The 14,474-nt window shown below is 39.6% G+C and overlaps 1 protein-coding gene across 4 annotated transcripts in view; it reads right to left on the bottom strand.

Annotated features, from left to right (window-relative positions):
• VGLL4 (vestigial like family member 4) overlaps positions 1 to 14,474 on the bottom strand; it is a 154,097-nt gene that overhangs the window by 128,769 nt on the left and 10,854 nt on the right. For all 4 annotated transcript variants that reach the window (XM_082749551.1, XM_082749552.1, XM_082749553.1 and 1 more), the window contains exon 2: positions 10,353 to 10,429. In XM_082749551.1, coding sequence (XP_082605677.1) covers positions 10,353 to 10,416 — 64 coding nt within the window. In that variant the 5' untranslated portion in view covers positions 10,417 to 10,429. The remainder of the gene's footprint in view (positions 1 to 10,352; positions 10,430 to 14,474) is intronic.

Raw genomic sequence — 14,474 nt, 5'->3', positions numbered from 1 at the left:
ATTGGCCTATTAGAAAAAAAAAAAAGTTTTTTATCATTTAGGTTTATTGATTTTCATTTTTATTTATAAAAATAAAAGACCAATTCTTTTCTTTCTACTTTGGTGTTATTGTTACTACTACTATGACTGTTATTATTTTGGTTGTTCAGTGGGCCCATTAATTTCCTATTTTTCTTATAAATGCATCGTCCCTGTACTTCTTTGGCTTCACCCCACCAGAACTTCCAGTTGGTGGATGTTTCAGATCTCTATTACTTCCTAAGTTCCTTGTGATATTCTGCAAACTTTTGTTGCCTATCTTCCAGATCATTAAATTTGTCTTTAATCATATCCACCCGATTCTAAAGCTGATGTATTTAATCTCTGAAGTTCAATAACCCTATGTTAAATTTCCATGAACTTTATTGCAGCAATAATACTTTTTCAAAGCAGGCTATTATTTAACATAGTCACTACCTCAAGTCTTTTTGAAGATACCAACTAACATGTTTTTAACTTCTCATATATTCCCCGAAGTCTCTTACTCTGGGTCTTTCTCTTATCCTATTTGTTTTCCTTGAATGTCGGATGATCCTTTGATTTTCATTCATACTTCAGCAGAAAAGACTAGGGCAGTCAACAAGGGCAGCTCCCGCACATCTGTGGGCTGGCTAGCAATGGGTCTCTCCTTGGGGAGTATGCTCTCTTACACAGAGAGGAGTACCTTTACTCTTATATAGTAGAGGAGTGTCCAGGGACCCAGCTGTGCTTTAGGGCATATGAATGGGAAACCTGCAAGACAGCAAGCTGGGAGACAGACACAAACCTACAGAATCTTTCCTCTAGTGGTGAAGATCCTGCCTACTGGAAGGGCTTACGTTGCTTTGCACACCCTGCTTTTTGTTGGGGGTGCCCATGCTGATATCAAGCTCTACTCTGCTTCTCTCATATCCCTACACCCACTTTCTTCAGAGCACAGTTCTCAGTTCTTTGCCAGAGAGTCACTGTCATAAATGCAATACTTTATAGCTTCCTGAATTTGGCTCTAGGGCCCCTTCCCCTCAGTAGCAGTTAGTCACTGCAAGCTCTGCTATTAATTCCATTTTCTTCTGCACCTGTGTTTTGGGTTATGATTTTTTGTTTTTGTTTCCTTTTGTCAATCTAATCCCATCTGCCATCTGTTTTCAGTTTTCCAGGAATTCTTCCTAACTTTTGGTCTACTGAAGGTGGGCACCTTTTCTGGTTTTCTTAGCAGTATAACAGATTTTTTTTTAATGTCTATATTTTGTTATTTTAAAGGATTTTTATAAAGACGGGAGTTAAAAGCATGTGTTCAGGCTGCCATTTTGCCCCCAAATTCCAGTCTATCCTCCTGAGTTCCTAAATGAAATATTCTTTTGCAATTTAAACTGTTTTATTCAAAGCACCTCAATGAACACTTTGCTAAGGAGAAGAAAAATCATTCTTCTCAATCCCTGCCTTCTGGTGAACAAAACAGATTTCTGCTTTGTCAAGTTCATTAAAAAAGCGACTACAATCTAGTTAAACATGGCAAGTTCCACAAAAGATGTGACATTTAACCAATATTTTTCCGAGGGAGAAAAAACAACACATACAAAGTTTAAGAGAGAGGTAGTCTTAGAGAAGGAAATGGGAACTTCCCCAGATTTCAGGAAAGATTTATTCATTTCATTTATAAGGAATCAAGAGCTTGATCCAATAAAAAGGCAGTTATAATAAATTTAAAGCCACTAAGGATGTAACAGTTTGATTTTTCTAAGTTGATGCTATTTCCCTAAAAGTGTAAACTGAAACGTATTCCTTCTGCAAATTACATCCACATCCCATATCTAGTCAATAAGTATTTTGTAAGCCTGAAACATAAATCTTAAAGAAACAAACAAGGTGAAGCAAAGATGTGGCCTCCATCTTTTAACAGAAAATCTGAATTCAAAGAAAAAATACACACATATCCAAATTAGCTTCCATATTAAACTAATGAGAGATACTAGGAGGTGGGTCAATGTTTTCAGTTCGTAAAGAATTGCTATAGTAATTCACAACTACAGTGAATGATGCAGATTGCTTTTTTTTTAATCTACTATGATTTTAGGTTATGTTAATAAAAGTATTGAAACTAGACCACAAAGCACATACTAGAGTAACACTTAACAGGTCTGATCTTGGCAGAGAAATGATTGTTTAGCTCACATGGCATTTTACATAAAAATCTAGGATTCAGTCTGTCTTTAAGAATCAGAAAATTTGGCAAATCCAGCCCCATATTCCCATGTAAAAGGAGTCACAGGGAGCCCGTGCCCGCTGGTAAATGTTAACTGGCTCCGCTGAGAGGGAAGACCAAAGAAGCCTATGTGCCGACGGAGGCTGACTGCAAGTTCCCAGCATGTTGTCCTGAGCTGAGACAGCCACCTCCCCATGAGCTGGCTCTGACAAGAGAATGACTGGAGCTGGGTTGTGGCTGCCTCCTGAAAGAGGGCAAAGAGCCCTGTGTTCTGCAGGATTCCCCTGCTCTCTACAGTCTGACGCGTGGCCACTTCCCACCCTAGGCACCAGTCTGCCCTCCTACTTCCTTTGTCCCTCTGTCCCAAAGAACTCCAGATCTTTGCTCTCTACAGTCTGACGCGTGGCCACTTCCCACCCTAGGCACCAGTCTGCCCTCCTACTTCCTTTGTCCCTCTGTCCCAAAGAACTCCAGATCAAAGCTGGTGGCAGTACCGGGGATACAATCCCCAGACCACACACAAAAATCATTGTTTACTCTGAATGTACCTATTACGGGAGGGACATGAAGGAGCAAGAGGTGGCAAAGGAGATAGTGACTCCCAACGGTGAGTTCAGAGGCCTATGCAACAGAGAAGGGTTGCGGGTGCTGGGAGGGCAGGGGGAGGGGGGAGGAGGGCGCAGGGGAGCGCAGGGGGGGCGCAGGTAGTGATTTTCAAGAGGCAGGGAGGGAAAAGAAGGAGCATGCTGGGACACTGAAGATGGGTATCAAATGAAAAAAATAAGTACTTCATCCAAGGATTCTTGACTCTGACATTTAAAACTGAATTCCAAACGACATTAAAGTAGCTCATTACATTATTATGTGTATTAAAGGAAAGCATGGATTTCTAAAGACTGAGAAATATTGGTTTAAAGGAAACATAATAAATCACCCTCAAATGGCTGAAGAGCTATTTGGGAGAAGAATCTATTTCCAACATCCATTATGCTAATTAACAAGCCATTATTTTCACCAGTGGAGATCCATTTCTAACATTTATTATGCTAATTTGAGCTGATATAAAAGTACAAAAATAGCAGAGACATTTGTAGTAGCTGTCTCTGGAGGGGAGCCCTTCTGATTATATGCCAGGTGCTTACCCTGGGAGGCAAACTTTGATTAAAGCAGCTGACCACACCTAGAGTGTCTTAAGTTAGCACAGAAATACTCTCCCACCTTACTTACGCTTCATGGACTTTTTTTTAAAGTAAAATAAACTTCTAGGAGATGACATTTTCAATGCCACTGTTCACAAAAGGGGAAATAACTGAAAGCACAAAGCATATTATTAATGACTCCAACCTTTAGAAAGGGCAGTAAAAACAGTCCTTAATTTCAAAAATCCAAAAGAGGCTTGGGAACATGGAGTCAGAGAAGGAGGCAAGCTCCCCCAAGACCTCGTGCCTCCTTCCCCTGGAGTCCGCTGCACTCCTCAGGAACAGAGGACACGTCTTTGGCAATCACAGCATGACTACACATGAAGGCATTGAGAGAAGGGTCACAATTTTTTTTTTTTTTAACACTTTAATCTTGATTTAGGCATCCAATTTTTTCAGGCTTAATTTTTTTTCTCTGACATCTCCCACCCAGCCTACTAGAAAAGTTCCTGTTACAACCATCAAATGAAAATGTTTCACCAACTATTAATTACTATCAAGTGGAATATAGTACTCCTTTCAATTTGTACATTATTAATAGTAATAATGATAATTATAATGAGTCGTGTTTGCTAGTGTAAAATAAATTAATTCCTTAGAGATGAGCCTTTCACTACAGTGGTTACTTTATTACCAACAGATGTTTATTAAATGCCAACCATATGTATGAAATGGTACAAGCTTGGAATACAAAGCAGTATGGAACAGGATCCTGGCCTTGAGCAAGTCTAGGATCTAACAGACTCACAGGACCTGAGGTCAGCCAGTGTGGCCACCCACCCCCCAACCAAGTCTTTCTTACAATGACTCTGAACAGTGGTTATCACATCTCGACTTGAACTACTTTGGCAATAAGGGATCTGTTCTTCTGGGAGGCCACCCATCCCCATCAGAGCATCTTAACTGAGAGAGATTTACCAGAAAAGGCGGCTCCATAGAAAGAGCTCTGTGGCTGCGAGCATCTGAGCCATAGACATACATGGCAGAGTCCCTGCGGCTCCTGAATAACAAGCCACCACCCCTCCTCTCATTTGGCTGATTGCAGCTACTTAATACTCAAATGCTATTTCACTGGTTGGGAAACATCTTCCAAAGAAAAACCTCTTGGCTAACTTATTAGTGGAGGTGGGCTTTACAGAAGTTGTGTGTGTGTGTGTGTGTGTGTGTGTGTGTGTATGCTTTTATGCCTTCACTCAGCAACCCAGTCTTCAATGAGAAGGCAGACAGCAGAGAAATTATGGGCGTGGGCTTCAGAGTCGCACTGCCTGACTTCAAATCTCAGCACAGCCACTACCAGCTGTGGATCCTTATTGATTAGTATAACAAATTACTATAATCAGTATCCAAATCATTTAAACTCTATAAGCCTCAGTTCCCTTATCTATAAAATGGAACTAATCAGAATAGGGTTTTTGTGAGAACTAAATGAGATAATACAGTGATTAAACTGAAGTCCACAAAGCTCATAAGTCTGTGAGGAATTTTAGCTTGTGTTGTTATTTTAATGAGAATCTTTAAAAATCTGACATAAGCAGGAACAAATGGCTCACTCAGTCAAGAGAGCATGTGACTCTTGTTCTCCGGGTAGTGAGTTTGAGCCCCATGTGGGCCACAGAGCTTACTTCCAAAAAGGAAAATCTGGGGGAAAAAAATCAGACATTTACTGTACAACCAGGTACTGGCACATGATTTCAGGGACTCTGCATTTCTTCCTGGCCTAATGAGAAAAGGATAGAAATAAGCCTAATATGAAATCCAAACAGGCACTAAAAGAAGGCCAACTTATGTCACCACCATCTGTACAATGGAGTATTTTAGAAGAATCTGCAAAGATCAACACGGGGAAGAACCTGTGTCAAAGGGCACTTTTGCAGTACAGGCACCTGACACTGAAGAATCAAACCCAGCATGGAAGCAGGACCACACTGGAGAAACAGGCTTTAGCTGGAGCAGATTACTATTCACCACATCACGGCTAACTTTTATGGCTGCATTTAAATTATAAATTCATATTCTGGTTAAAAGTTGCTAAAGTGCTATATGCATAAAGATTTTATGCCTAGCTTTATGCTTATATATATTCAAGTAACATTTTAATAAGGATAACCATATTGTGATTATGCAAGAGAATGTTCTCATGTGTAGGAAATACATAACTGAAGTACCTAGGAGTACAGAGGCATGATATCTCCTGCTCAAGTGTTTCAGGAAAAAAAAAAAAAAAATATATATATATATATATATGCCGATATATATATACACATATTTATACAAATATATGCACATATATATGAGAGAGCGAGAAAGAGGAAATGGGACAAAATATAAACCACTGGTGCATTTGGTGGAAGAACATATGATAGCCAAGGAATTTTAGAGCATCTCACACTTAGGTGGACCTAGCCCCTCCTTCTTCAAGATTCAGATCCAGAATTGCCCACAGTATCATTAACTCAGTATCACAGTACCATTAACTCAGCTGGGAGAAGGGATCCAACAACAGAATCACCTGGTAAGGCATTTTCAGAATGCTTACAAACACCCCTTCCTCCTCGCTTTGGAAATCACTGCCACAACAAGCCACTGTCATGAATGGAAATACACAGTATCCCTCTTGGGTGTTTTAAGCTATGAAGAATAAAAATCACTAATGCAATGATCAAAGCCATCAAATTAGGCTACAGATGATCAGATGGCTGTCCTCTCAATTAAGGTCTACTAGGCAATCTCAACACAGCCATGGTTCAGCTAGGAGGACACTTCAGGGAACAAGATGGAACTAAATAAATTTAAGCAAAGGAGAATGACCATTTTCTCCTCTAAAATTTGGAAACAACAGAGCCTGAAAGAGGGAGGAACTGCCTCTAATGGAATAGTCACGTTTGCTCACAAGTGGCGTGCCAAGTCCTCCAGTACTCTTGAAAGAGAATCTGATGATGTCACTCCTGTCTAGTCACCAATCTATTCCAGCATGTCTGAATACCAGAGTATTCAGACGTGCTCATGATATCTTCATGACCCATGTGTTAGTCAGGTCTTCCCAGTACATTAAGGGAGGAGCCAGCAGCAAGCTTATCCAACAAAAGAGATATAACCGAATCATGTTCTTTCAAGTGCAGGCCCCAATTCATCAGTGGATCCTAAAGTCTATTTAATGAGTCATGACCCCACTCTCCTTTAAATAAAGTAAAATATAAAGAACAAAACAGGCATCTCACCATGCAAATCAGGGTAATCTTTGTTGCATGAAGCTTTTGTATCATTTATATCAATATATCAATACAAGGGTCACAATGTTTTTGTACTATGTGCATTGGCAAAAATGTTTGAAAGCCACCCTAACAGATGCTGAGGAAAAACAGGAGACTAATAAACCTCAGTGTCTTAAGTCCTGTCCTCAAATTTTGTTCAATTTTGACTGCTAAAAAACAGACCTAGCAAAAGGTTGGGGTCTTCCCAGCACCAGCATTAATCACAACTGAAAGGAAAGATTCCTCCAGCACATGGAAAACGGGCAATCTCACGTTGTATTTTCATAAGTACCTTCCAGGATTACCCTAGATGCTGATTAAATCAATGTCTCATGAGCAGTGGAATAATTATTTTAAGTAAATGTACTCCTTCTAGGCCATCCAGATAAATGACTATTGTGTTACTACAAAACCACCATTTCACTATTGACTTCAGCTCTACAGTCCACCATTGAGATATTTCTTTTATTCTCTGCTAGCAGACATAATGAAGCCTTAAGGCTATCAGGTATTATAGACTCGAGTCCTAATAGCCACTGTTCTCTTCAAATGCTCAAACAATAACATCTTCAAAAATGCCTGAGTTTTCAGTTCTCTGTGAGCCAAAGAGAAGACAATCATTCAGGTCACCTACAGGAGTCGGGAAACTGATCTCAAGTAGTAGGACATTTTTCTGTTTGTAATAAGACACCTAAATCAGATTACATACACAAGACTTTCTTAAAGTGTTGAAGAGAATGTTAAGTGTAACAGCAATTTATAACAAAAGCTAAAATAGAATTAATCTGGGGCAGAGAAAGCTGATTCAGGCTGAACAAGACCAAGTAGGTCTTAAGAAATCTACTAGAGGACTCTGAACTTAATGCTCAACTTTGCCTATAACCTGCATAAGTTTTCACATACTTCCATTACTAGATAACAAAAAATACAACAAATGCCTAGTTTTTTAACTCTGTGCTCTCATGGGTGGTGATCCACACACCACCACTGTAAAGAAAAATGTTTCTAAAAATGTTGTCTACATGTTAATAATAATGATTACAGACATCTTTGGACTTTTTTCCTCTCCTTTAAATATAAAAAAGGGGGGCGCCTGGGTGGCTCAGTGGGTTAAGCCTCTGCCTTCAGCTCAGGTCATGACCTCTGGGTCCTGGGATCAAGCCCCGCGTCTGGCTCTCTGCTCAGCAGGCAGCCTGCTTCCCCCCCCTCTCTGCCTGCCTCTCTGCCTACTTGTGATCTCTCTCTCTCTCTCTGTCAAATAAATAAATAAAATCTTTTTTAAAATAAATAAATAAATATAAAAAAGGATCCTGAGAAACTGAAATTATTTCAGAGGGATTCCAGAATCATGACAGCCCATTCCTAAACCAATTGGAATCATTAGAGTCCAAAGAAGAATATTCCAGAATAAATTCTACTCTGTGTTCTTTCTGGCCTTGCATATGCATAGATCCTGACTCTGCAAATCACTAACTGCTGTGTTAAACACAGGAGGTAAGTTAGAATTCCTCTAGCCCTTGAAATTATCATTCTATTTTTATCACCAAGTATACCCCGTCTCCCCCTATTATACATTTTACAGCTGCAAGAGTTAAGTTCATCAGCTCCATAAAGGCAGTGTCTGTCCAATCATTGCTCACTGAATTGGTCTCCAGCCTGAACACACTGCCCCTGAAGCTGGGTTCCAGGCTGAACCTGAGAAAGTAGCACAAAAAAAGAAGAAACTTTTACTCTCTACCCCCAAGACACAAAGGGCTGTCCTGAGGTCATTACTTCTATTTTTTATTTGTATAAACACCATCTTGTTTTACTAATCCTAACTAAATGTGGGCATTATAAAACAAATATAAAATACTGTCTTATAAAGTATAAAAACTTCTAAAGTAACTACTTTCATACTTAATGAAGCTTGTAACTAGCTATTCAAGTCAATAACATGTATTGCAATCTTAGAGGCTTAAAGGAGTTTTTGTGGGTTAGATAAAAGCCTATAACCTGAGCTGCCTCTCCTTAGCTCAGTGTCCTTGGGAATGACACTTAACATCCCTGAGCTTCAATTTCCTTACAAGGGATAATTATACCACACCAAAGGGTAGTTATATCCTCAGAACAATCAAAAGCTAAGTAAATGTAAATTATGGAAGAGGTTGAAAAGAAAAAAAAAAACCTCTAATTGTTATCTCATCCAGTCACTAGTCTAAAGATAACTTTGCAGAGTGTTGGTAGTAAGAGAGGGTGGGAGGATACAGACACACAGACAAATACAGAGATGAGAGTAAATCCTACCAGAAGCCAACCAAGTGCTAAGAGAGCACAGAATGCGGCAGTCCCCATCAGAAGCTGAGAGCTAACACAAGCACCATCCATGCAATACCTCCTTGAATCCTCACAAATACCTTCTAAAGCGTTGCCATTTCATGTTACTAATGAGGAAACCGAGGCTCAGAAAACCAAAAGTCTTAGCCCATGAAAAGGCAGAGCTTACATTTTAAAGACAAGCACCTTTCAGCCTGCCAATTCATAATGCACTAAGCTCAAAAGCAGTTCATCTTTAAGAACTTATAATGTATATTGGGACACCTGGGTGGCTCAGTGGGTTAAGCCGCTGCCTTCGGCTCAGGTCATGATCTTAGGGTCCCAGGATCGAGTCCCACATCGGGATCTCTGCTCAACAGGGAGCCTGCTTCCTCCTCTCTCTCTCTCTGCCTGCCTCTCTGCCTACTTGTGATCTCTGTCTGTCAAATAAATAAATAAAATCTTAAAAAAAAAAAAAAGAACTTATAATGTATAAAAGCCCAACCTCAGATATTTCTTTTGTTATTAGCATTTTATTGTTTAGGAAAAGAACACTTAACTTTGTTCCCGGTCATTCTCACAAATATTGTTCAGGAAGCAATTTTAACATTGAACAAGAATGTTTAAAAACAAATTAACCAGGATGCCTGGGTGGCTCAGTGGGTAGCCTCTGCCTTTAGCTCAGGGCATGATCCCAGAGTCCTGGGATCGAGCCCCACATCGGGATCTCTGCTCCACGGGAAGCCTGCTCCCTCCTCTCTCTCTCTGCCTGCTTCTCTGCCTACTTGTGATCTCTGTCAAATAGATAAATAAAATATTTTTTAAAAATAACATAAATATAACTTAGGGTGAGCAGGAAAACCACTTTAATGCATTGTGGTGTTATCTCATGGAGGACCATGTCAAGTTCTCTTTCCTTTTCGTCTGTCCTCCACCACATTAGTGAATTTTTCCCCAATATTTGCTCTTTCTCACTGATACAAATGGAATTTTCAAGACTGTTTTCCATTATATGCATTGCATATTCCTATGACAGGAATGATCTTGATTTTTTTCCATCTCTAATTCTCTCCTGGTCAACTAGTCTGTCAAGCAACATACATTTATCTAAACTTCCAGAGACACTTAAGGACTATCTCCACTCAAGAGGCAGGAAGCCAGAAAGGCCAAAAATTCCTAGAGTTAATCCTTAGAGCTCCAGCATCCAAAGATGACATTTATAAAACTTATATGTTCTAGCATTTGAAAATAAAAATGAGGGTACTAAGCTGTTATCCCTGAAGAAAACAACCAAAATGAACTGCATGGAGAAACACATGAGTCTATTAAAATGCAGGAGACAAGAGGCTACAGGTAAAAAGCACTTTAATACAGTTTCTGACTTACGTTTCTCATCATCAGCGTGCACCAGAGATGCTGCCCTTGACAAAACATCCAATGGTGTCTCCATTCCTGGTTGGAGCCTAGAAGGTAAAAAAGAGAATAAAAAACTTAAAGAGAATTCAAACGACTCATTTAGAATTGCGGTAGTTAACAATTAGAAGCATTCCCCCACCACATGCAAATCAAGGGTCAGAGGATGAAATTCTTCCCAGTCTGAAGAAATTCAGTGGATTTGGTCCAGGCACAGCTAGAGCAAAGGGTTAAATTCCACTCTGTCTACTAAGCTCAACCTTGCTGATTCCAGGAAGCAGTTGGTTTTAGAGCTAAAAGGGATATTGTGAATATTCATGCCCATGTTATTTGTGCTTATAAACCTTTATGCGTGTGCATAATAACATGCCCATACAGACATACCTAGTAAAAAACAGCTTCAGAACAAAAGCTGCTCTATGAATGTAGTATTACTACCAGTCTGAGATTTTGTTGTGGTGATGTGTGTTGTTGGTTTACTAGTTTTAACAAAAATTACTAAGACTGAACAGTTCTGTTCATTCACCTCCTTAGCGGAGACTCTGCATGACCGTATCACTATATATTCGATGTACTCATGAAAGGTCTGTGAATTCCAATGCAACTGGTATTTTCCATTCCAATAGGAATCTTGGTTTTTAAATATCATGTTATGGGGGCGCCTGGGTAGCTCAGTCGGTTGAACGTCCGACTCTTGTGTTTCAGCTTGGGTCATGACCTCAGGGTTGTGAGATCAAGCCCTATGTTGGGTTCCATGCTGGGTGTGGAGCCTACTTGGGATTCTCCCTTTCACTCTGTCTCTCTCCCTCCAAAATAAATAAAATGCTTTAAAAAATAAATAAAATACCATATTTGTATGGTACTTCCTATCACCACAACCCATCACCAATTTACCTAGTGCTGTGTTTTTTAATAAGCCTAGATTTTACTTTAAATTTTGTTTTCTTAAATTACAGCATACATATAAAAGCAAAGACTGCAAAAGATTCAAAGATGGTGAAAAACCTAGAAAATCAGGCCACTTTGCCCAATTTTCCTTTTCTGGGTTATTTAAACAAGTACACATGCACACACACACATGAACACACAAACACAGGCACACACAATTATTGGGAAAATAGGCACACCCTATTAGTGCAACTTAAGTACACCCTTTTAAAGGCACTGAGTACTGACTGTCTATGTGTCAGTTATAAGACATGGCAGATCAGCTTGCTTTGTTAATATCATATTTCAGGTCTCCAAAGAAACATTAAGTCTTGCCCGGCAATGCAACTTCATTTAATAAACGTTAACTATCTACAAGGTGCTAAGGCAGGAAAATAATAAAAGGCCAGTAGTTATTTTCAAAGAGTTTCCAATCTGTACAACAGGCCTACAAGAATCTAGTTTAAGTATCTTCCAAAGTGTTTTGCACTATATGTTCTAATGTATAAGAAAAAAAAATTTTTAGAAGTTTGGGAAATGCTGAAGTAAACCAAATTAAGCTCCTTATTTTCCTTCCTGTGCTTCAAATATGTTGCTATGCCTTCCTTCTGCATGAGGCTTAGGCAGTAGGGATAGTAGCTCTCTACATATGAAATCCCTTGGGTGCCTGGCTGCCTTAGTCAGTAGAGCCTGTCACTCTCAACCTCATGGTCTCAACACAGGCATGGAGAGAAAGGAAAGGAAAGGGGAAAGAAAAGGAAAAGGAAAGAAATCTCTTAAATTGCACCATTCTTTTTTTTTTTTTTTCATTATTTTTACTAACATATAATGTATTATTTGCCCCAGAGGTACAGGTCTGTGAATCATCACTCTTAAACAATTCGCAGTACTCACCATAGCACATACACTTCCCGATGTCCATAACCCAACCATCCTATCCCTACCACCACCCCCCAGCAACCCTCAGTTTGTTTTGTGAGATTAAGAGTCTCTTACGGTTTGTTTCCCTCCCAATTCCATCTTGTTTCATTTTTTCCTTTCCTACCCAATACGACCCCTCGTCCTGCCTCTCAAATTCCTCATATCAGGGAAATCATATAGTAACTGTCTTTCTCTGATAGACTTATTCACTCAGCACAATACCCTCTAATTCCATCCACATTGTTGCAAATGTGGATGCAAAAGATTTCATTTCTTTTGATGGCTCAAACTGCTCTGTTCCTACTGGGAACACTTAGGAAAATAATGGATTAAGGGAAGACATGTTAAGTACCAAAACAGTGATATAAACAAAGCCCTATAGAAATAAGGAAATAAAGATGAAAAAAAATACAAATGAATTCTGAAAGACTTTGTGGAGAAAACAGAACTAAGAGCCTCTGAAGTATGGATATATAAATTCTTCCAAAGAAGAACAAAAGAAGAATCTATTCAGGAACAAGTTGCCCTGATTGGCTAGAAAAAAAAAAAGAGTAAAACAAGGACAGGAAGTAAGAGACAGGGATGGGAGTTCTGACTGGGGCCACACTGTGGACAGACTGAGACTTGGGTTTGTTCCTGTGTGCGTTAAGGAGCCACTGAAATCTCTGAGCAGAGAACTAGATTGGCCGTTGATAATGAAAATTATCCTGGTAGCATCACATAGTCCCATTCTATGGAACGGGAAGCCAAAGGCAAGGTAAACAATTGGAAAGATACAGCTATGCAGCATTACAGGAGCTGTGGGGACAGGAGAACACTGGAGACAGACTGACAGGTCTGGAAATATGAGCAGACAAAGACAAATACTTGAGAGTCGCTCCAATGTGAAACCGAGAAAACAAAGTCAGAGCCAGCAAATAGTTTGGAGGTTGCACGGGGAGGGGGAAAGGGATAGGTGAAGGGGGTTGGAAAATAAATAAATCGCAATACCAGAAATGGGGCAGTGGGGGGCAGGGGAAGATGTAAGTGGAAAGTCAAAGCCGGCTGTCAGTGAGGGCAGCAATGTCATCAACCACAGTTCATGTCTTTTTTTTTTTTTTCCAGAGACAAGGGAACATGAATAAAATCAGAAGGGAAAAAAAAATGACATTCACATTCCTAATCTTCTTGGTAAAATAGAAAAGATCATCTCTTGAGAGTAAGGCCTTTTGAACTTGTTCAAAGGTAAAGAAAGCAAATAGTTTGAACAGAAGGACAGGAAAAGGTTTGCTCAGCTCTCAAGAACTCAGTTATATTCTCTTCATCTAAGTCAGTTTCCTATTCAGGCAAGAATTGGACTTAAAGTCTTTTATTCTGATTAAGTTAATGCTGATAAACATTCTACTCCAGAATACAGTATTTAGACTCAAATTCCTTAATTTCCCGGTGAAGCTGAAGGACAAGCTTGTGAAGGACACACCCGTCCCAATCACACAGTCTTAACTCTCCTCTCACCTGGTGAAAATGCTAACCTCAAACAGATACACGTTAACATATCCCTTAAGTTATGAAAATTATACACCTAAGTGTTACGCACAGAAGCAAAATACCAAAACATAAAAACATCAAATACGCAAAGAAGTAGATGCAGAATTCTAGCATCATAGGACATTACATATTTAAGTTTACTCAGATACCATGAAATCCAAACCTCCAAGCAACTTAACGTTCAAAGCAGGCAGGTAAGGGATTAGGTGTTTAAGGTTCACCTACAAGGCACCTGCCATCTGCTGCAGCCTTACTTAATGAAACCAACCAATTTTTATTACACAATTATCCTGAGTTCAGGGAAGTACTCGGGACAAGTAAAAGAGAAACAGAAGATACAATCTTTGCTTTCAAGGAGTTATGATCTTATTGGCGAACCTAAAGTATAAGGAATAGATTAACAGACAAATTTTTTTAAAGGAATGGGGTAACGAACAGACACATTTAAAAGAGAATAAAAGACAAGATATAGTTTAAGACCAGAGTGTGTATTGTCTGATAAAAGAGAGATCAGAGTCAGCTGAAGAGTATACCTTGTGAACATTTACTCTTTGCTTCGAGCAGACATGTGTGTGCTTCAAAAAGCCACTTCAAAGATCTCCCTTCCCTAATTTCTCTCCCTCAGGCTGTCATGCTCCTCCCTGACCTCTCTTACTCACCTGGCTCGCAGTGTCGGAGTATCTCCTGGGCGCAAGGACCCTGTCTTATCCTTACATGTAC

Source organism: Mustela nivalis (assembly GCF_964662115.1).
Source record: "Mustela nivalis genome assembly, chromosome: 1".
Classification (NCBI taxonomy): Eukaryota; Metazoa; Chordata; class Mammalia; order Carnivora; family Mustelidae; genus Mustela; species Mustela nivalis.
This window is presented reverse-complemented; position numbering and strand designations above follow the sequence as displayed.